General features: G+C 33.5%; 2 protein-coding genes and 1 long non-coding RNA gene across 52 annotated transcripts in view; 2 read left to right on the top strand and 1 right to left on the bottom strand.

The window, feature by feature from the left end:
* The window catches only part of rims2a (regulating synaptic membrane exocytosis 2a), a 315973-nt gene extending 303134 nt beyond the window's left edge, over positions 1-12839 (top strand). For 49 of the 50 annotated variants that reach the window (XM_073926654.1, XM_073926650.1, XM_073926642.1 and 46 more), the window contains 5 exons: positions 5196-5337; positions 7224-7336; positions 8460-8561; positions 8645-8784; positions 10402-12839. In XM_073926654.1, coding sequence (XP_073782755.1) covers positions 5196-5337; positions 7224-7336; positions 8460-8561; positions 8645-8784; positions 10402-10617 — 713 coding nt within the window. In that variant the 3' untranslated portion in view covers positions 10618-12839. Of the gene's footprint in view, positions 1-43; positions 335-5195; positions 5338-7223; positions 7337-8459; positions 8562-8644; positions 8785-10401 lie in introns of those variants that run through there. The other variant, XM_021467015.2, reaches the window with a different exon arrangement.
* Positions 12840-14454: 1615 nt separating this feature from the next.
* Positions 14455-23475, top strand: dcstamp (dendrocyte expressed seven transmembrane protein). Its single transcript, XM_073926695.1, has 4 exons — positions 14455-14586; positions 16440-17510; positions 19605-19937; positions 21419-23475. The coding sequence occupies exons 1-4, from the start codon at positions 14533-14535 to the stop codon at positions 21476-21478; spliced, it is 1518 nt and encodes a 505-aa protein (XP_073782796.1). The 5' UTR covers positions 14455-14532; the 3' UTR covers positions 21479-23475.
* Positions 17825-20791, bottom strand: LOC141378311 (uncharacterized). Its single transcript, XR_012392511.1, has 2 exons — positions 18831-20791; positions 17825-18163 (listed from the first exon to the last, which is right to left on the bottom strand). It is a non-coding gene; the product is annotated as an uncharacterized lncRNA (long non-coding RNA).
* Positions 23476-24294: the final 819 nt, after the last annotated feature.

Genomic DNA, 24294 nt, shown 5'->3' with positions numbered 1-24294 from the left:
CTCCCCCCTCCTGCACGGGTTAGAAAGAAGAGAGCTTGAGGAGAGCAGATCACTTCACTGCGCTGAACGCATCAAATGCTTCAGACTCTAAAAAATACCACGCCAGCCGGGGTAAATGCGGTTTAGGATCACTCAGTCTGCAATCTCAGCTCTAGAGCACCTTCTCCTTTCAGCCCGACTGCAAACATGGGTAGACAGAGCCATGATGCCACCTCGACAGCGGGCAGCGGCAGTCGCATGCAGCGCTCCCAGAGCCGAATGAGTCTGTCAGCCTCTTTCGAAGCTCTAGCTGTTTATTTCCCATGCATGAATTCTTTCGATGAGGAGGATGGAGGTAAGAGGATGAAGATGGCGATGAGTTGCAAAAAAGCATTGTGCATGTATATATTTTTTTTAATATTTGCACCCATCATTGAATTGATGCATTAGTATGGTGGTTTTATGGTGGGGTTTGAATGAATGAATCTGCATGCTGTTATGAATATGCATAATTTGCTGACAGATTTATATAGGGATAAATGTCCAGTCAGTGTGTTTTGGAGATTTGTTGGGATTTCGGCATCATCATCATGTGTTTGTGACCTTGAAGGTGCTTGATTTGTTTTTGTTTTTTTATACACAGTGTTCGGCTTTGTATTTCTCGACCTTCAGTCACTGATATGGGAAATGTCATGAGACTTGTAATGTATTTTGGATTAATGTGTTGTGCAGGCACAACTGGATTCCGCATAATGCATTAATATATTCATCAGTGAGCAGATCTCAAGTTGTGCGGGTCTCATTTCAGCCCAAAGGGGGAAAAAGGAAAAAAGTGAAATAATAAATAGATTTTGCTGAAAGAAAGCACATTTCTCCTATAATTTACCAGAATGGATTTTACAATAAGGATTTGTTATTGTACTAAACAAAATACTAATGTAATAATGAGTAAAGTATTTAACAGTGATTTATTTTATTTCTATTCATTTATTTAATAGTTTATTATTGTGAATTTAAATGTATTTATTTATTGTGAATGTTTTGTTTTTACTCATTACTTTATTATTTGTATTATTGTTTATTATTATTATTATTATTATTATTTACTGTTTATTATTATTTACAGTTTATTATTATTATTTACTGTTTATTATTATTAATATTATTATTATGGTTTATTATTAGAATTTATTGTTTATTATTATTATTATTATTTACTGTTTTTATAGTTATTATTATTATTATTAATATTATTAATATTTACTGGTTATTTTTATAGTTATGATTATTTGCAGTTTACTATTATTATTATTATTACATTATTTACTGTTTATTATATTATTATAATTATAATAAAAATAAATTATTAATACTATTATTGTTGTTATTATGGTTTATTATTATTTATTGTTTATTATTATTCTTATTATCATTATTATTGTTGTTATTATTATTATTATTATTATTATTTTATTGCTTTTATTCAAGATTTTTAAAGAATTGTGCTGAATTTTAAAGAAATCGCAATGCAAAATTACACTGATCCTCAATATTTTATTTATTTGTTTGTTTGTTTGTTTATTTGCTTGCTTGATTACACTAAACAAGTTAATTTTAAGGAAAAAAAGTGAAATAATAATTATATTTTGCTGAAAGAAAGCACATTTCTGGATTTTACATTAATGATTTATATTGTTATTGTATTAAACAAATTACTAACGTAATACTGTGTTTTTTTTAAACACAAGTATCAATGTATAATTCTTGCAAATAATACGTAATTATTTAATTTATTTATTTATATTTTGTTAATTGATTAATTTTTTTTCTATTCATTTAATTATTAGTTTATTACTGTCAATTGATTTATTAATTTAAATGTATTTATGTATTGATAGTTTATTATTAATACTGTATTTTACTTATTACTTTATCATTAGTATTATTATTAATTTTATTTATTTTATTTAACATAAACGCACTTAATTGTCAAAAAAATTAAATGTGAAATTATATTGATCCTATTGATAATTATTCATTTATATATTTATTTGCTTGATTGCTCTTGATTAATTTCAAGAAAAAAATTATTGCTTGCGGTATTGTTAGTTACACTGCATGACCCTAAATATCACATTTTATTTAAGTTTTCAGACAAAAAAAAGTATTTATTTATGCATTTATAGAGTATATATTGTATATTTAATTTATTTACTTTTATTATTATTATTATTATTTCTTTATTTTTATTTTGTTTAGTTTGAAATGTGACCTAAACCTGGACACATTCTCAGACATCGTGTGACATAGTTTCACATCTTGCTCAAGCTCATCCTTTAATACAACTGTACCATTAAAGTACAAAAAAGGACACTCACATCCGCCAATATGTTCGTCATCCGCTTATGTTCAGCAACATCTCAGGGCCGTAAGCAGGGGCGGACGACATTGAATGAAAGAATCTAGAGCCTGGCGTGTGTGAATGCTTCAATCTCAGCAGCTCAGCCATGTCTGCTTCCTGTAGCCTTCGCTACTGTTCTGCATTCAGAGCATCACCATTTCTGCGTTTATATCTGCCAGCAAAAGAACAGCATGTGCATCAGTTCACCACGTCAAGTTAAATAAAGCAATAAGAACATCCTTTACAGTGATTTTAGCCTCAAGTGACTTATTGCTTTTACAAAGGGGTGCCAACAGCAGTATGATTAAAGGCAATATTGTGCAATAAATCATTTATAATCATTATAATGTCTGCAAATAATATGCTACTAGCAGATAGAAGGCAAAAAGATTACTAATACTGTAATGACTGTAAGTTGACGTAGACATAAGAAGTCAAAAGAATGTCTAAATGTATTTCGCGAGATAATTAAAATATCCATAAAACCTCAAATTCACAAAAGCTTCTCTATTAGCAGCACTAGATGAATTTAAATGCCATTCTGGGTGTTTTGAAAGTGCCATTGTCAACTTATAAATGGCTTACTCGAGGTCACAGATTTGCTTAAGTTTGCTTTCCCCCTCCCAAATGTAAAGTTAAAGGAAAGTTGGACAAAAAGGTCAATTAATAAAGACTTCCATTTACCTAGGGTTTATTTATTTTATTTATTCAGCCATTTATGCATACATTTCAAAAATCAGTGGGGACACATCCCCTCCGTCCATGCTTAGTCTACACACTTGGACTTACTTGTTTTCTCTGCATAATTAATCGATAAAAAAGAAAGCAGTTTAACACTGATAGCACATGATTGCTGCAGGAGTCACTTATGATGTAATGAAGACTACAACTCCCATGATTCCACACTCCTTATTTTTTGTTGTGAATATCTTACTGTGAAAATGACCTACTGTGCCTTTAAAGAGCCCCTATTATACATGAAATAGGGTTGAAAAACACTTTCATGGTCTTATAATCTGCATTTATTTTGACCTAATTATCCCAGCGACTTCATTATGAATCGTTTAGCTGTTCATTTGTTCCCAAACTCCTCCTTAGCGCGAAGCTAATCTGCACTGATTAGACCGATGAGAGCCTGTTGCGATTGGTTGACACTGACAGCCTTCAGCGCGAGACAGAGTGAAATGCCCAGCAGCTAATCAACAATATAAAAGTAGTCAGAGTGCATACACGCTTCATAGTGTAAGGCATAGATTTTGGCTGCCAGTGGGTGGATGTATATACAGACGATGGACTTGAAAATACAGACGACTAACTATTTTATTGAGCAAAAACTCCAAGAACTGGGGAGGAGATCAACACGAGTCTCCTAGCCGTCACACTCTATCTGCTGTTTTTTCAGACCCACACACACACACACACACAAATTACTTTCTCCTCAGAAGAAGAAGATCGACATTAGTCTCCTAGCCCCTAGATGACGATAGCCATAGCAACGACAAACGTCAGTGGAACGCCAGCTCACAAACGCATTTAATGTTAAGTACGTAAACAAAGCGGCACACGTTGCGTTTTTAACATGGCTTTACATGCGATATGAGAATATAAAGAGTTAACCTGATACAGTACATGCAGTTACAAGTACCAAAACACAATTAAATACATAATTTGCAGGCTAGAGTAAACGAGGCAACAGTTTTAAACGCACGTACTTACACTTGTGAAATGGAGGAAGAAATTGATCCAATTGATCAATGTTCTGACATAGTCCATTAAGTTACATCAGTAGTCTTTTCTGATCCTTCCTTAAACAAACAGCCGATGAATTCTTCTTTGTAAGCATGTAGTTTCCAGAAGCACTGCACAAGGGTGGGCTATAATGCTGAGGTATTTTTGCAAAAAATAAACCTCAACCGCTGACTCCTCACAGTTTCATCTTTGGGTAGAGACTTTCAATAATAACCATCTGAGCACAGCGTGACTTCATTCAACCGGCATCTGCGACAGTGTGTGTCTACACTTTATTTCTGTGTTAGTGGGCGGGGCTGCAGGTTTCAAATCTCCCGGGTTTGCGTGCGCAACTACTGGGCGGGGCTTATGTTTCGTAGCCACGTCAACGCAAAACACCTAATGACTCGTTATCAGGACGACTCGTTTGAAGCACTACGAGTTGACTCTTTTATAGATGAATCAACAGTTTTAAACACTGTACATTTACAGATTTAAGCCTAAGCTGGAAATTTCACATCACTTAGAGCTGTTACACACTACATGGAAGGTCATTATCAAAAACATATAATATGGGCTCTTTAAATGGAAGTTGCACTATTCTGATGCATATCTGGGAGAAAGTTGAAAGTTGAAATCATTGTTATCAGGAATTCATTGGATGGTCATAGCTTGCTATTGTGATTGACAGGTTGTCCCACACCTAACCAGTAACAATGTCCTCAAAAAAAAAATAAGAGAGAGCAGAATTCAGTTTAGTTAAACATTACAAAAGTACATGACTTTAAATATAGTCTATTTTGAGTTCATGATTACTTTAAGTGCAATTGAATGCACCTGCATAGCCCGTCATGTCAAATCACATTCTAGAGATGTCTATAGGAAAGATATACCGTAGAAACAACGCACTGTATCTAAAACAAGAAATGTTTTTGTATTCAGTCCATCCTGTGGGAGCAGAAGCACGTGTGTCTGGTCGTTTATTTTCACAGACGAACAGACCATCAGATGTCAGTGTTTGGTTTTGTGCTGGTGATGTGTAGAAACCTGATTGACTGACAGTCTCTGTGTCTGTGTGTTTCTGCAGAAGCAGGAGGGAAGAAGCTGCGCAGCACCATCCAGAGGAGCACAGAGACGGGACTGGCTGTGGAGATGAGGAGCCGAATGACAAGACAAGCCAGCCGAGAATCCACTGACGGCAGCATGAACAGCTACAGCTCTGAGGGAAAGTGAGTGACAACACACACACATGCAAATCATCTGACAAACATCTCTGTATGCATGTTCAGTTGAGAATTATCAGCCCTCCTGAATTATTAGCCCCCCTGTTTATTTTTTCCCCAATTTCTGTTTAAGAAATTTCGAAAACACATTTCTAATCATAATAGTTTTAATAATTTCATTTCTAATAACTTATTTATTTTATCTTTACCATGATGACGGTATATAATATTTTACTAGATGTTTTTCAAGATACTAGGATTCAGCTTAAAGTGACATTTAAAGGCTTAATTGGGTTAATTAGGCAATATAAGGTAATTAGGCAATCATTGTATAATGATGGGGGCTAAGAATTAAGACCTTAAAATGGTTTAAAAAAAATTAATCTGCTTTCATCCTAGCTGAAATAAGACTTTCTCCAGAAAAAAAAATATATATATATAAATATATATAAATATATAAATATATAAATATATATATATATATATATATATATATATATATATATATATATATATATATATATATATATATATATATATATATATATATAGTACAGGAAATGCTGTGAAAAATTCTGTTAAACATAGTTTGGGAATTATTTGAAAAAGAAAAGGAAAAAAATCAGAGGATGGCTAATAAGCTTGACTTCAGCTGTATGTTCAGTGGCTAATTTAGATGTGTATTTGCATAAATACATAGAGTACACAAAGATATTTTATATGACCATTCAAAAATAAATATGGTAATTATGATGATAGTAATATAATAATAATAATAATGAAATGTGAGGTATACACTTGAAGGCAAAATGATTAGCCCTCCTGTGAAATGTTTATTCCTTTACAAATGTTTCCTTCTTTAAGTGCTTCTTAAAAAAGATTTGTTTTTCAATACATTTTTTAAAAATAGTAGATTTAATATCTAATTTTAAATAACTAATTTATTTTGTCTTTGCCATAATGACGGTAAATTATATTTTACTAGTTATTTTGCAAAATACTAATATAAAATTTAAAGTGCAATTTAAAGGAGGTCTCTGGTTCGAGCCTCGGGTAGGCTCCGATTTCCCCCACAGTCCAAAACATGTGGTACAGGTGAATTGAGTAAGCTAAATTATCCGTAGTGTATGTGTTTAAATGAGTGTGTATGGAAGTTTCCCAGACATGGGTAGCAGCTGGAAGGGCATTCGCTGCATAAAACATATGCTGGATAAGTTGGCAGTTCATTCCGCTGTGGTGACCCCGGATTAATAAAGGGACTAAGCTGAAAAGAAAATGAATGAATGAATGAATGAATGAATGAATGAATGAATGGGACTGGTTATTTAGGCAAGTCATTTTTGGTTTGTTCTGTAGCCAATCAAAAAATAAAAACAAAGCTAATAATGTTGACCTTTGCTTTTTAATTTTTTTTTTATTCCAGCCAAACTAAAATAATTAGAATTTCTCCAGATGAAAAATGTATAATAAAGAGCCTGAAAAATGCTCTGTTAAACATGTCATGTCTTGGGAAATGTTTGCAGAAAAAAACTCATTTCACAGGAGCTGTATTTAATATAATAATTATTATTACTATTATTGTTGTTGTTGTTTAACAGCATTTGTGGCCTGTACTCATTAAATATAGAAAATAGTGCCTTTATAGTACTGAAATAAATGAATTTACAGCTCAAATAAACATTTTGTACTGCATAACAAATATAACTGATTTTATAAACAAACAAGTTTCCCTTAACATTTCGCCTCATAGCTCTTCACTGTGAATCTATACCGTAAATGCACAATGATTATTTTTTTTAAATCAGTGGATTGTTCCAAATACAGTCTCTTTAGCATCGCTTTCTGAAAGTGGAGCTCTAGTATTCCTCTGATCAATCTGTTTTTCCTCTCAGCCTGATCTTCCCTGGAGTGAGACTCTCTTCAGACAGTCAGTTCAGTGATTTCCTGGATGGACTTGGCCCAGCCCAGCTGGTGGGCAGACAGACATTAGCCACACCTCCTATGGGTGAGCGATTCTTTATTAAACTTTATTTATCCACCTTATTTCTGCACATGAACACTTCATTTCGACTGCATTAGCCTTTCTTTTAAAATAACTGTACCAAAACACTTTAACTAATTATATTGCACTACTAATAATCCATATCAAATGTTTTCTCAGAGGATGACAAAAAGACAAAACATTGCTGTAACTCTAATACAAGTTTTATTTATGAAGAAAAGTTGTTTGTCTGAGATTATTAGTCTACTGAAATGTGTATTTTCCATATAAATTATGAAGGTGATTGGTCAGTTCTTGTCTTGTGACTCGCAGCATTAATTCAACTGAAAGTGCCTGGAAGGATTGAGTGCATCCTGCCTCTTACAAGCCACTCTCCTCCATTGAGTAACACATTTGCGCACAGAAAAGACATGATAAGTAAATGCCCCCTAAAAGGCCGCCATCATTTGCGACCTCTAGTATTTGATCTTCTTCTGGCACTGACATGCTGGATTCACCTGATTCGTTGACAAATGGGTTACGGATTCATTCATTGGCAGTTCATGGGTCCTTCACTAGGCCTTTTCCCTTTAGCAAAGAATCTTTCCAAAGATTTCTGTTTCTGACTCATTTTACTAGCTTGTGGGTTAAATTTGGGCACTCAAGTGAAGTAAGCAAGAGAAAGCGGTCATTTTTGAAAATAAAAGATTTTCAAAATAAAAGAATGTTCAGACTCAGATAATAAATACAACTGAAATAATTAATGATTTCTTGTGTGGCAGCTTTTTCTTTCAAAAATTCTTTTTGAATTTTTTAGCAAGATGCTAATGGTCTAATCGGATTCAATGATATATGCTAAGCTAAGCTAAAAGTGTTCCCGGAAGACAAAAATGGTCAAACGTTACTGTTTAACTCTAGCGAAGTTGTAAAACTAGCCTATTTTTTAAAAGTGTAGTGGAAAAAAAGACAAAATTCTCACAAAGCATCATGGGATGCACTGTAGGAAAAAGGTGGATAAATCCTTCTCTAAAGCAGTTTTGTATCTAAGCATATTTGTACACACTTGCACAAATGTTTGCTCAATGTAAGCCCTCACTGCAATGCTATCCATGTGTAACTGGTATACCCCTGATTCCTTCATGTCTAGGTGACATTCAGATCGGGATGGTGGAAAAGAAAGGAGCCCTAGAGGTGGAGGTGATCCGAGCCCGAGGCCTTGTGGGAAAACCAGGTTCAAAGGCACTGCCAGGTGAGCATGCTTTAAGACTTTCTGGTGTTGTTTTCACAGACACTGCTCACGATTAACCCCCATCTGTTGTTATTCTGCTCCAGCCCCTTACGTAAAGGTGTATCTACTGGAGAACGGCGCCTGCATAGCCAAAAAGAAAACAAAAGTAGCAAGAAAAACACTGGATCCTCTTTACCAGCAGCAGCTGTCATTCGAAGAGTCTCCAGGAGGAAAAGTTTTACAGGTATGTTTTTTTAAATAACAAAACTAAAATAAATTCAGGGTATATGCACGTTTCTAAGAGTTATATTTAAGTTCAATTTAAGTGCGAAAAACACAAACATTATTAATAATATAAATTTTACATCAGTCAGTTAATCAACATTGTCAGTGTTAATAAATTATGCCTATTATTAAATTAAAAATGATAATATTTTATTTGTATGGCTTTTCATTATTGTTTTATTGATACTTATTTTCTGGTTTACATTGATTTTGTTCTGGTAAAGCATTTGCTGACAACTTTGGTGTGACTGATGTACTACATATAGTATTATTAGCAACTATTGTGAAGTAATAGTTATTAACATAGTATATGTTAGCTTTTACTACAGTAAAGAAAATGAAAAGAAAAAAAAAATATGTAGAAAACTGTAGAAAACTTACAACAAATACAATATAGAGTAACACTTTGTTTTGATGGTCCCTATTGCGCATTTTGTTGAGTTGTGGCCCATTTCCAATAGCGTTCAGCTGCGCGTCTAGCTCCGCCTTTTGGTGCTCTTTTGTCATGCTATGTACCCTTTGCAAAGGGTGCCCAAAAAGTGGTACGGTACGGTTCACTTTTAGGTACCTTTTGACAGTGGAAACGGCCATAAAAGCGTACCAAAAGAAACCGCACCATACACTGAAAAAAAAGTGATTCAAAGATGATTCCTTGGATATACTAAATTTGTATAAGTTAAGTAGTTGTAAACAATTTATTTGGGCTGAATGTAAGCAAACAAATCAAGTTGAGCATTGCTCAATTTAATTTGTTTGATTAAATTCAACCCATATACATTGTTTGCAACAATTTTGCAGACATTTTTTTTCAGTGTACCATCCCACTCAGTTGAAATGGGCCATAACATTTGCATTGCAACTACATGCCAATTATTTCTCATGCGAGTATCAGTAGATTGTCTGCTTAATATCTGCTGATACTGCTCCTTCAACAGACATTTCACTGACTATAATAAACTTTGCAAGTGCATGTCAACTTACCCTAACCCCAACCTAACAGTCTACTTATAATCTATAGAGAATTGGTTGGCATGTATATGCAATGCAACTTAAATTCAATAAAATGCGTTAAAGGGACCATCAAAATAAAGTGACACCCAATATATGGTTGTATAAATTACTATAGTATATAAGTATCACAACAAATGAATTGAAGTACTTCCCTATAGTAATGATCAAAATCACTATAGTATTTTGTTATGGAAGTGCATGTAGGCACATTGCAACTCTGAATAAAAAAGTATCTTAGTCCAAAATTTCACACTGATATGAACAATTATATAATGTCTTTCAAGTATTTTATGTAATACATTTGTTTTTTGTTTTTATTAAGCAAATAAATCAATAGGAGACCTGCACATAGAGTTAGGAAAAAAACATGCAGACTGATAGTAATACTATATTAATAAATACAAAAAAAACTATACGCATATATAGACAAATAAGAGTAAATACAATTATAGAATTAAACACTAATAATAGCTTCATCAAGCCTGCTATTCTGAAGTTGTTTTATCATTGTTTTTCTATGAGTGTGACTTAATATTGACAGCAATTCATTCTCTTCCTCTTGTAGATTATAGTGTGGGGAGATTATGGACGTATGGACCACAAATCTTTTATGGGAGCTGCTCAGATACTGTTAGATGATCTGGACTTGTCCAACATGGTTATTGGCTGGTTTAAGCTGTTTCCCCCATCTTCACTGGTCGACCCAACCTTAGCCCCTTTGACCAGAAGAGCTTCCCAGACATCTCTGGACAGTGGGTCCGGGCCATTTGCTCGCTCGTAGCAGTTTTCTGAAATCTAGCGTTATTGTAGCAGCCATTGGGTGGAGTTTGAGATTGGCGACAGGTCCTGTTCCCCGGTAAACACTGCATGCTTGATGTTGTGTGTTCAGAGCTTGTTTCTTAGGGGAGAAAAAAGCGGACCTGTTTTTGCTCGCAAAAAAAATAACGACGCACATATTGTGCGCACAAAAGAGCGCCCTCTTAAGGGAAAGGACGTGAGGAAGCTGGAAACGGGCTCCTTTGCTCGAGGAACGTCACAATTCCTGCTTTTAGATCCTATTTGAAGCCATTGGAGTCGAGTTTGAACTGAGAACCGAGACGTCGAGTTCTTCAGAAGCCCTTTTTTTTGCAACAGGGTGGAGCGTCAACTTTCGTTTTCCATTAATGTTTCTTTTAATGTCGATGTATTTGTATCTACATGGGCTAACAGTGTTCCTTGGGTCAAGCCATGCCAACAGACCCAGAAATGTACACGCAAAAACTAAACAAAAAAAAAAAAAACATGACGTGGGAATGAGCACCTCACTCCCCAGATACATGATCCTGCTAGATCAATACAGAGATGATATGTAGGTTTGAATCGTCTTTCAAGATCAAATTGAACTCCTTTTCTTGATACTGTATGAAACTTAAAGAAGAAATGACGAGTTTTTTGTTGCATGGACACAACTTTAGCTGAACTTAAAAAAAAAAAAAGCGAATAGAAAATAATTTTCTCAGATGCTACTTGCAAAAAAAAAAAAAAAAATTATGATGAGGAAAAAAAAACTAACCAGATCAGCCATTTTCAACGATTTCTATTATTTTTAAAGATAAATTTCACTAGTGCATGGTTTTCATGGGGAGTGAATGCTATAGTGTGATTTGAAAAAACTACAAAAAAAATTTGTTTTTTGTCCTGTAGACCGTTCATTGGTCTCTCTACTGTATTTTTACAGATTAATGATGAGTTTAACATTTTATTTACAGTGAAAAAATCTGTTCATGTGACAAAGACGTATAAGAATAAATGTTTATGATTTATTATTGTAAAGGCGTAAGCCTTTTGAAGCTAAAGATGATGTGCAAATTGTACGTTTCTCAACTTCTCCCTTGTCCCAGGGTAATCTCTCTGTACTTCTGTTGTCAGATATTTCCCCCTGAAACTGTTCCAGTTTTTAGTTTTCATTTTCAGGGCTGTCGGTTTGGCTCAGCTCTTCTAGTTTTAGTCTGTATATTTGTTTGGAGTTCATTGGTTTAACAAGCATGTTGAAAAGGGTTTTTGGCAACATGGCTTGGGCACATCTTACAGTAACTCAGCATGTTTTGATAAAGACGATATTTGGAGAAAAAAAAAATGTACAGTGCATGTCGACGATGAACCCCTTCTTCACCCTGAATTGAATTTTAGTGAAATTAGGCTGTGGTCTCATGAGGACCAAAAAAAAAGAAGGAAAAAAAATCTGAATGAACATTCCACCTTGTAAAATCATACTTTGTTGTTGACAAATTTAAGGGAAAAACGCGACCAGGGATTTTTCTATAGAGCTGCAGTATTCCTGATTAAAGAGCCCACAGTTTCACTTTTTACCGGAGGCGCTGCAGCTCACTGACTTTGGCAGTATTGTGCTGTACAGTTTTTCCGAGCATGATGCTGTCTGCAGAGAAATGCACATCGGGACGATGATATTGCCACTCGATATACCTTTGCTTTTTATTTCTTCCTTTTCCAGAAAGTAGAAGTCATTTAATATATTTTTGTTAGTTTATTTACAAGCCAAGACCTATTTATTTTTCATTTTCTATTTTTTAGAAATAATCAGAGCTACTTATATCTGAGAAGTTTATGACTCATAGTTTTAATGCCTGAATGGAATTATACAGCGAGACATTATACCTCTTCCTACGTTTTTTTGTTTTGTTAATCGCTCAATGTGAGTTTTTTTCATTTAGTCTGCTTATGATTTCTGTATACACATCACAAAATGTCCATTGAAGATACTCTCGCGCTGTTGTTAAAGCTTTTTGAAGTGGGATAATGTCTCATGTTTATGGTATGTTCTGTTCTATTTCAAATGCCTTCTCTGTTTTGTTTTTGTTTTTTGTTTGTTTTTTCTTTTATTTCCTTTTTGGTGCAATGTGTTCATGCCAAGGCTATGTCTTGGTCAAGTATGGTTGAGTACAGAGATTTATGTAAGTTATTTTTCAAATTAAAAAAATAAAAAATGGATATTACACTGGAAAATGAGCGTTCGCAAACAAAAGCAAGAAGTCTCTATTTATACTGTTTCCTGACATGACATGAAATCACTGGAATAGATGTATACAGTATTTATACATTTCTCAGAATTGTGTATTGAATGTAGCGGTTTACTTTATATGTAGCCATTAACATTAACAGAGTAGAATGTTTGTAAGTATTTAGTGTATACTTGGAACTTAGTGTACTATGGAAGTCAATTTGGGCGGCGGGGAATTGGGGGGGGGGTAATTGCTATATTTGGAATTATTGGAATTGGAATTTGCTATATTTTGCCCATAACTGAAAAAAGTAGTTAATATTGTTAACGATAATAATAAAGATCGATTTTCATTTTTTTGCAACCCCTGGGGTGTCATATTAAAGACACAGCAATATTAGTCAGATGCAGCACATTGATTTTATGGCACCAGGTTAAACTTTCCCTTACTGCACTCACATACATTAAAAATAAATACAGGCTACAGCTGAACATGGAGGATTATCTCCAAGTGGCATTCTCCTAAATTAAACTGTTCAAGATAAATAGACTTGGGCCTATTGGTAACGTGGGCCGTTATGTGCAAGGTTTATTTATAACTACCTCAGAGAATATTGGGAGTGACGAGTCACTGGCATTGTTATTTTAGGGGGTTGTGGGCTAGAAAGTTTGGGAACACCTGGTCTAAATCATCAATAATAATAATAATAATAATAATAATAATAATAATAATAATAATAATGCATGTTTAATTAATTAATTAATTCATTAATTCATTCATTTATATATAGTACTATATATATATATAGTATACCTTGTCTTAGGTCTTGTGTTTTTTGTTCATAATAATATTACAGCAGCATGGTCAGCTCCGTAAGTAATAATATTTTTATTATAACAACAAGAACATATGGCTTTATAATTATTGTTTATAATTAACATATAGCTAATTATAATAATTTTATAGTAATGTAGTACTGGTATCATTTTCCTAGGCATTGTGTATTAATAATCTTACATAATCTTAATAATAATGATAATAATAATACAAATAATAATATTTTAGTAATTATTCATTTGTTTAATATATTGTGAATGTAGTACTACTTTTCCCAGAGATGGGTTGCAGCTGGAAGGACATTCGCTGTGTAAAAAAAAACGTGCTGGATTAGTTGGTTCATTCCGCTGTGGTGACCCCAGATTAATAAAGGGACTAAGACGAAAAGAAAATGAATGAATGTAGTACTACTAGTTCTACATCTTCCGAGTTTATAAATAGTATTTCAAAAATAGTATTATGTAAGCACAATCAGCTACATTAATAACGCTTGTTTTATTTAGTATATGATTTCTCCAGTTTTTGTTTTTGATTATTATTATTATTGTTATTATTAGTACAATGTGATACTTGACTAATTAAGTTATTATTGTACTGATTATATTGTACATTTACAGTAGTTGATGTGAAAAATCAGGAAATGTATTTTCATACATGTTCTCAGAATGATCAAAATGTTTAGAAAGCAGGCTCACTGCTTTCCACAAACAACAAAAATGTATTGCTTTTTGTCAGAAATCAGATTAATCATAAGGTGGTTTTGTCAGTGCTGCTTTGTGGTTATGAGTAAGTGCTGAGATTTTGTCTCAAAAAAGGAAGCGAACAATTAAACTTCCTCCTGCTTCCATTTAAAAACGTGGATGTTGGATAGTCACAACACTCATGAGCTGACAAGACTGCTGACAGTACACAAGGTAAGGTCAAATAATAATAACAATAATTACTTACTGTATATACTGCAAAAATGTACAACATGGCAGGTCAAATTAGTGGAATGAGGACTATTTAAACTGTTTTTTTTTAACAAAAATTTGATATTGTAATGTTGTAACTTTGTAGCTTTACTCAACATTACAAATTCAATATTGGTATACCAGAAGGTAAACTAGTCTGTATGTCATATATAATCAAGTGACATCTACATATTATTTACACTTTAATCATAACTAAATACACTTTTTGAGTTATTCATTTAAACATATGTATGAGTAAACCACAAGGTGTGTGTGTGTGTGTACACATAGCTCAGCGTAATTGAGTTGAGTACACCCCTTTTTGAAAATGAATAATTTGATCCTTTTTGTCAGTGAATATATGCAATGTATTTTAGTGCATTTAAACAAAACAGATTTATTGAACAGATACATTTTTTAAAATAATATTTTAGTCACCAAACACATTTAGAAAATTGAAAGATAATACAATTAAATTCAAGCCAAATATGGCAAAAAAATTAATACAATCTTCAAAATTTCAACTAACTTTTTTTAGTTTGTTTCTCTTGATTTTCCTCTTTTTAAAATTTGTATTTTGGACCATTGTAAGCTCCAGATTTGGCTTCATTACTGACTAATCTAATGTATATGCACAAATACTGTAAAACTTCCTATTAAAAACAGGAAGTATAAGATATATTTGTGAAAGGTGTCCTTATGCTGAGCATACATAAAAATTTTGATTTGTATGAGCATTATCACACGAGTAGCAGAGCGATATGGCTGCACTAGTATGCATATTCACATTTAGTTTAGTGATTAGATCAAACAAAATTTTTAATTATGTTTGTATCAAAATAATATGCCCATTTTAAACATTTGATGCATTACGTGGGTGTAAAGTTAACCGAATGATTGTATCTTTTATATATTTGCAATAAATTAACTTCATCCTTGGTATTGCAGGAATTCTTCAATTAAGTTTTTGATAATCACAAATTCTTATTTACTTTTTTACATTTAAGTAAAAAAAAATATTTTTGTGAGTTCTAATGCGTGACATGGGGCCTAAAATTACCCTTATTCATTTCTTATGACATTTAAATCATTGCTAAATTTGTATTTGCTGAATCTCCAAACAAATGTTTATATATATATATATATATATATATATATATAAATATATATATATATATATATATATATATATATATATATATATATATATATATATATATATATATATATATATATATATATATATATAATTATTATATATATAATTATTATATATATATATAATTATTATATATATATATAATTATGAAAAATTATTCCCCCACCACCCCCCATAAAACACAGCAGTAAACATGTTAGGTTAAATAAATAATTAAAACTGAGTAATTTTTTAATTTTTTTTCAAACTTGAAAATGCATCTTTGGATATCTTTCTTTTCTTTTTATATGAAGTAACCCACTGCACGGTTCAAGTCCATAGCATGCTTGGATGTTGGTGCAGAAGCGATTTGTTTTTCAAATGTTTGCTAAATCGTGGGCTGACCATTAGTTTTTAATGTGGATGGACTTTTGCTGTTAGAGATACTGATGCTCTAAAATCAAAACAAAAAAACTTATTGTGCAGAAAACTTAAGTTTTCCAAACTGCGGTAAATCTTGAAAGTGGTTATCATTCCATGCCTAATTTAGATTCATGTAGTGCATTAAAAGTGTTTCCCTTGCTTTTGAAATCAAAAGGTTAAGCTTCATTAATCATTCAGTGATGAAATCATAAGCCATCACTATTTCCTTTTTCAAAACCTCTGTTCCTATCAGGTTTGCAAGATGAAGATGATCCAAACTAAACTAAACCAGCTGTCAGAAAGTCTACGACAAGTATGGTCCAGGATATATGCTCTCTACACATCCAACACCACAAAAAGCTGGAAGGAGAAACATCTCCTCATGTTTACCTGTTTTACAACCAGCTGCATTCTCAGCACCTTCCTCTTCCTCATCCTCCACCTTTCCTTCAGATGCATCCAAGAGGTCTCAGTTCCCCTCGCTTGTGTTTTCGGTATAATCTTAACACCAGCGATGTATTTCTCTAAAAGGATTCGCTGTTTCGGAGCCTTGATCTTGATCTCGATGGGTATGAAACAAGTGAAGAGTCTACTGCTCACCTTAGGAACCAGTTTGGTGGTTTTCTTCAACATCCAGAACACATTACAAAACATGAAACTGCTTGCAAAAGGCCTCCTCTGCAACTTAGAGGAGAAGTTGTTGGATATTAACACTGAACCATTAGGAAATTATATTAAAATGCTCAAGTGGGTGGGAAAGCAAATTCAGAGTTACTTTAAAAGCGTCACGTTAGTGAGTTACCAAGCAGATTTTAGGCTTAAAGCAAAGGTGGACTCAGAGAACTTCAAAAATCACCTTAGCAAAGCCGAACAGAATCTAAACCACACAGCACAGGGTGTGTTAGCATTAGCCAATGCTCTATCTTCAATAGGAAAGACTGTGTCTCCTGCAATGGGTCTTTTGTTTCTTGTGCTTCTCACTGCTTTATACCTGAGGAGATTTCAGGTAGATAAAAAGTATAATAATATATACATCACGAAAACCTTTCGTTGCTTTGACGCGCAGCAGATGCAGGAGGGAAAACCGTGTGTCCTTCCCCTCAACAAAAGCGAATCTGAACGTTATGTCGTGACGCCGTCCATCCGCCCGAGAGGCCGGCAGTGGAAAGCCATGCTGAAGTTCAGTCTTCCTATATTCACACACTGCCTCACCTGGCTGGTGTTTATCAGTCTGGACGCTCTGATTTACTGGCTTATCGTTGTTCTGAGCAAACGGCTCGGTGAACTTGAGCCACTTCGCGTTCCTGTCGGGATTAAAGTTCAGGTAAGATTGAAAACTGCAGCCGAGTTGTTTAATTATTATTTTTTTAAAACATAAAGCCAATTCAAAGGATTCATATAAAGCTAAAATGATAAGTATGTCAACATTTGCTCACCCTCAAGTAATTTCTTGATGGTTCATTCCTCTTTGTCGACTCCTGATAATCAGGGACTAAGCTGAAGGAAAGTGAGTGAGAGGAGACGTCGTCTATATTTTCTGTCCCTTTGTAATCTTCACTTAAAATTGCGACAGTTGGAGTGTTTAGAGAAAGATAGAATACACATAGACTTAAATTTAATCCAAGTCTTGAACACACATTGGTTTCTTTTTTTATTGGGTTATAACAATACAATCTTATTAATAACCTTAACACTGGGTGACATCAAGTACAATAATAAACCAAAAAGTAATAAAAAATGTAGAAATTTAAATAAAAGAAAATATTTATTCATTCATTTTCTTTCCACATTAGTCCTTTTTATTAATCTGGGGTCGCCACAGCAGAATGAACTGCCAGCTTATCCAGCATATGAATGATGCCCTTCCAGTTCCAGCTGCAACCCAACACTGAGAAACACCCATACACTCTTGCATTCAAACACATACACCACAGTCAATTTAGCTTATTCAATTCCGCTATAGTGCATGTGTTTGGACTGTGGGGGAAAGTGGAGCACACGGAGGAAACCCTTGCGAACACAGGGTGAACATGCAAACTCAATACAGAAACGACTACTGACCCAGCCGGGGCTCAAACCAGCAACTTTCTTGCTGTGAGGTGATTGTGCTACCCACTGCGCCACCATGCTGCCCCTAAAAGAAATAAGTCATACTAAAATAAAATGATAATAATAATAATAATGATAATAATAATAATAATAATAATAATAAAACAGAATGCAGAGGCAAATTTATCAAATCAAATAATATTTACAAAGTAATCTTTGTGTAATTTCACTGTTTTTACACTTGTGTAATTAGTACAATGCAAAATGTTTATGGTAAAAAAAAATTGAAGTCACAAAGAAAATTATGCAAATTAGGTATTAAAATAGAAATAAGAAATATGTATAATAAGAAAATGTACATTTGTGAATATAATATTTTATATATAGTTATGTTTTGTTAGAGAAAAGTAACAAATTATATCACACTTGAAAATCGGGAGAGGCAGTGGCGCAGTAGGTAGTGCTGTCGCCTCACAGCAAGAAGGCCACTGTGTCGCTGGTTTGAACCTCGGCTCAGTTGGCCCTTTTGTGTGGAGTTTGCATGTTCTCCCTGCCTTCGCGTGGGGTACTCCGGTTTCCCCCACAGTCCAAAGACCTGTGGTACAGGTGAATTGGGTAGGCTAAATTGTCCGTAGTGTATGAGAGTGTGTGTGGATGTTTCCCAGAGATGGGTTGTGGCTGGAAGGGCATCCACTGTGTAAAAACTTGCTGGATAAGTTGGCGGTTCATTCTGCTGTGGCGACCCCGGATTAATAAAGGGAATAAGCTGACAAGAAAATGAATGAATGAAACATTAATCAGACAAAACACTTTAACACCTGGGCATTTGACAAAAAGATGATCAACTGATTCGATACTTGAGTTACAAAAGACACAGTTTGATTTTGGATTACCTGTTTTTAGATACAATCTTGCTACTTTGTTTTTTATTGACCTTTACTGCATTAAAATTTCGTCACAGAAACCTCAAGGTTGAAAAGCCTCAATCTCTCTCTCTCTCTCTCTCTCTCTCTCTCTCTCTCTCTCTCTCTCTCTCTCTCTCTCGGTGTGTGTGTGTGTGTGTGTGTGTGTGTGTGTGTGTGTGTATGTGTATGTGTGTACACTGTGCGTACACTGTGCCTCACCACAAGTTGGCTAACAAATAACAGTAAGTATTGACCTTATGGGGACCAAATACATGAGAGTGAGTAAATGATGACTGGAGTATTTTATTTTGGGGTGGACTCTAAAGAATCTGTTTTCAATCTCTTCTATAATCAAATTATATGAAAATCACCACAGATATTGCACAAACTTTCATATTCACCTTTAATATTTTATTTCATCGTCAATATTTCATATTAATTTTCTATATCCTTTGTTTTGAAAGGAAGCAACACTAATTCTAGGTTTACCTGTTGATGAAAGTATTAAAGGAGCAAACTTCACCTACACGGTGTCTCTGTTTGAGAAGAAGTGTTTGCCTGAACCGGAACTTTGGTTTTTTCAGTCTCTGGTGCCTCTGTCTGTGGTTTTGGCCTCACTGCTTGTCCTGATTCTGCTGTCATCACAGATGGTCCAGCTCAGAGTTGTGCTGTCTGAGCAGTTTTTTACTGATGTCGCAGAGAAACGTGCCGCCTATGTACATGCAAAGATTTTAAGAAAGCGGTACAAAACTAAAGTGGAAAATCATGAAAAGGATCTGAAGACTTTAGCTGTGCAGGTTAGTAGCTCTATACGTTTTAAGGGGGCATTTTGGTAACAGAAATATTCACTGAAACACTGTCTAAAAATATTTTTGAAATTAATGAATTTATTTAAAAAAAATACAAGAATCATTCTTAAAACTGAATAGTATTTTGAAATTTTGCTTATGGAGAACACAAGTTTTTATTAATGAAAAATTACGTAATGCACAGATGGATGAAATAATTTTGTGTTTAAAGCTGGAACAAATTAGGTTTTCATTAAGAGGGTCTTTAAAATATTTTTACAAAACATGTAAACCTTTGTTGAATTATATTGACACGACTGACTTGAAGCAGGAGAAAAAAAGGCTTTTTATTATTTTTTTTATATTTACTGTTTACTGTGGGGGTGGCACGGCACGGTGGCTCAGTGGTTAGCACTGTCACCTCACAGTCTCTGCAGGGCCAGTTCCACTCGGTGGAAACTAACACGGGGAGAACATGCAAACTCCATATAGAAATGCCCTATATGGAGTTTGCATGTTCTCCCCGTGTTAGTTTCCACCGAGTGCTCCCGTTTCCCCCAGTCTAAAGTCATGCGCTATAGGTGAATTAGATGAACTAAATTTTCCTTAGTGTAAGAGTGTGTGTGTGAATGAGCGTGTATGGGTGTTTCCCAGTACTGGGTTGTGGCTGGAAGGGCATCCGCTGCATAAAACATATGCTACAATAGTTGTCAGTTCATTACGCTGTGACTACCTCTGAAACAAAGACTAGGCGGAAGGAAAATGAATGAATGAAAATGTACTGTGTTATTTAATAACTACATAGTTTTTACGGTCATTAGTTCTTGGTTGTGAAAAAGCATATCATTATCTATATGATATTGTATCTGTACAAAATAATGTTAATAAATATATTTGGTAAAAATATATTAAAGTAAATATTTGGTGTACTTTAAAAAAATATGTTAACATGTAAACAAATAATTTCAATGTAAGATATTTTTGGCTTTAAAAAAGTAATTTCATAAAAAATTTGTTCTTACTTAAATTTGTATTGTTTAATTATTATTATTATTATTATTATTGTTGTTGTTGTTGTTGTTGTTGTTGTTGTTGTTGTTAATATTATTAATATTATTATCATTATTATTATACTTTTATTATTATTATTATTATTAACATTATTATTATTATTATTATTATTATTGTTGTTGTTGTTGTTAAAATTATTATCATTATTATTATACTTTTATTATTATTATTATTATTAACATTATTATTATTATTATTATTAACACTATTATTATTATTATTATTATTATTATTATTATTATTATTTGACTAAACCCAGAAACATTACATTTATGTGGTTTAATGACTGCTTCATATTGAAAAAAAAACTATATGCATGAAATCTCTTATAGCTTTAGCTTAAAACATCCGTGTTCATGTTTTTGCTTCAACTGATATTGGTTGCATTTAACAAATTATTATTTTTAATTTTATTGCAGCCTGATTTCTGGTGCCCATTACTCTTCCGTAAGCACAGGACAGATTCTGACGCTGTTTGAAGTGTCCTAATCAGCCATAATCACAGGTTTGAGTACTTGAGGAAAACACACCATTTGTGTACTTTAGCATTGCTGTATGCAGAAAGGTTTTCTTTTTTGTAGTGACCAAACATAGTGTTCAGCAAATAGTGTTATATGCCATGATAGTGATTAGTTTGTGCTGATCAAGGAGCCTTAGTAGTCATGAACTAGGACTATTCATTCCTACAGGCCTGGGCTTAAAACTTTCCAGTAGATCCACTGGCATGGGGCCTGTACCACAAATCTAGATTAGCCTATAGCCAGTTAAAAAAAATGTATAAACAAGTTTAAAATTCTATACAATACAAAGGGCTATATGCACACAGCCAGGCTTCCCATGAACTGTATTTCTATTAAGAAATTGTCATGTTTAAGATCTGATTTCAGTGCCTGTTAGATATACGATAGGTCTCAGACCAGACAAGAAGCACTCAATTAAATTACATTTCCCCCTGTCATGTCTTTAAAATTTGACAGTTTATTTTATCATAGTATTTTCAATGGAGTTTCTGCACTAGCCTGTTGCTACTGACGGTGCTAGTAGTTACAACGGTGTTTAATCTTGTTTTACGATTGAACAACTAAATGAATGCTTAAGTCTATTTAACTGAATTACTTTATTTCTGTTATTACATTACAACATCAATGCTTGTGACCTTGTGGAATTGAAAATAGTCACATTGAGCTTTCACCGGACGTTTATCGTTGGCTTTAAAACTCTAGCTGTGCATAGAGGCCATTACAATTAAGGGCACATGGCAAGAAGTGCAAACCAGAGTTGTACAGAGCTTTTTGCACTATATACAGAACTGTTTGCATCTGCACAACTCTGATTTGCACTTCTTGCCATGTTCCCCTAATTGTAATTGCATTGTATATAATTTTATTTTATTTATTTTTACCTATATGTTTTAAATTATATGTGTAATTGTATTTATAATATTAACTGTTATGCACCTAGGGTCTGAGAGTAACTCAATTTCGATTCTCTGTATGTCCTGTACATGGTAAATGTGGTTAAATTGAAAATGAAGTTGACTTTGACTTAAATTTTAGTTTAGTTTGTATCAATTTTGGGTTTTAGGTACTATTAAGGTAGTTAAACTACCTTTAATCTACCATTTAGGTAGCTCAGCTCAGCTACTCCATAACACCATGGCAAAAAGAGTGATTAGTCGAGCCGCCTAAAACCCAAGGTTTGTGCAAGCTAATCTCAAACATAACTAGCTACACTGTAAATTCAATTAAAAAGATTAATTGAATTTTAAACTTTTTTAAAGGTGGTTTTAAGTGGTTGCAAGCAATTTTTATGGCTGAATTAAAAAAAACTATTTAAATTTAATAATGTTCAACTTTGTTTGCGTAAATTCAACCCATATAAATTGTTTGCAACCAATGATTTTTTTTTTGTGTAGCCAGCTAATTTAGCTACATTGCACAGGCCAATGGTCCATAATCCAGATGTGTATCTGTACTTACATGAGTAAACAAACTCAAACTGAGGTGGAAGTCAGTCTCTTATACTCATAAAAGCTGCATTTAATCTGCAGTATTGTGAAGTGTTATAACATTTTAAAATAACTATTTCATAAATTTAAATATATTTCTATATGAATATATATTTTTAATCTATATGAATATGTTTTTAAAATATATTTCAATGAATAGATTTCAATTAGAATGAGTGTAATTTATTCCTGTTGATGGTGAAGCTGAAATGGGAGCATCATTACTTCATTCTTCAGTGTTAAATTACTCTTTCATTGAGTCATGTTTTGGTTTCTTATTGTAATCTCTAACAACATCTCTTATTGTAATCATAAATGTTTAAAACATTGTGCTGCTTAATCATTTGTGGAATCTGAGAACTTAAGAATTATCTCATTTAAAGAACATCATGAATATATATTGAGTATAAATTGAGCAATAATGTTATATGCTTTTAAAATATGTGTCATTAAATATAAGAGACTTCTAAAACATGGTGTGCTGTATAGATTTTTTTTTCATTTAAAGAGTAATTTTTAAAAAGTTATACATTTTTCAGAGGGAAAAAAGAAAAAGGACAAATATTAGTCACATACTATATTTGGCAATACTTTATGATTTTTTATGTGTGGTAGGATGATCATTGATCATTGTTCATAAATAGAATATAAGTGGTTCTTTATTATTTCCTAGTAGAACCATTTTTGACTGTACACTACTGTTACGACTGAAGTTTATTTACTTTTTTTTATTATTGCGGATTGTACACCTTTTTCTTTTGTCCCGCCTCCTTGCTGTTTTTCTGATGTCTTATAGGCTCCCACGCCGGCGTGATTCCCTGCTCTGATTTGCTGCTGGTCTATGAGGCCTGTATAAAAGGGAGCTTCCGGCAGGAATCGGGGAGCTCATTTCTGCTGCGTTCGGTGTTTGGAGTGGAGCTCCTGGGTTTCCCTCACCCCTTCGGCCGACGACCAACAATAATCAATTTTGTATTGATGACCATCCTATGCTTGAATATTTATTGAGAGTTTGAGCGTGTAGGGGTGACCTGCCTATTTATTTGATTACTTTTGACTTTGTTTATATTAGGGAGTCAGGTAAGATTCTTGTATGTTTCTTTAAATAGTAATAGGTAATTTAGTGGATTTATTTTATAGATTCTTTTGTTTGTTATTTTGGCCTGTGGTCACCCTGACGAAATGCTCGTTTATATAAACCCTATTTTCTATAATAAGTATCTTCATATATACTCTCAATTAAGTGTGTGAGTTTGGTTGTCGACCGAAGGGAATCTTTTGCTTTAAGTT

The sequence above is a fragment of the Danio rerio genome, chromosome 16 (genome assembly GCF_049306965.1).
Source record: "Danio rerio strain Tuebingen ecotype United States chromosome 16, GRCz12tu, whole genome shotgun sequence".
Taxonomy (NCBI): Eukaryota; Metazoa; Chordata; class Actinopteri; order Cypriniformes; family Danionidae; genus Danio; species Danio rerio.
This window is presented reverse-complemented; position numbering and strand designations above follow the sequence as displayed.

Excerpts from the sequence above, each read along its gene's own strand:
- dcstamp (XM_073926695.1), top strand. The coding sequence starts at position 14,533 with ATGTTGGATAGTCACAACACTCATGAGCTGACAAGACTGCTGACAGTA. Across the intron at positions 14,587-16,439 it reads GACTGCTGACAGTACACAAG|GTTTGCAAGATGAAGATGAT; the intron begins GTAAGGTCAAAT and ends TGTTCCTATCAG. Across the intron at positions 19,938-21,418 it reads TGAAGACTTTAGCTGTGCAG|CCTGATTTCTGGTGCCCATT; the intron begins GTTAGTAGCTCT and ends ATTTTATTGCAG.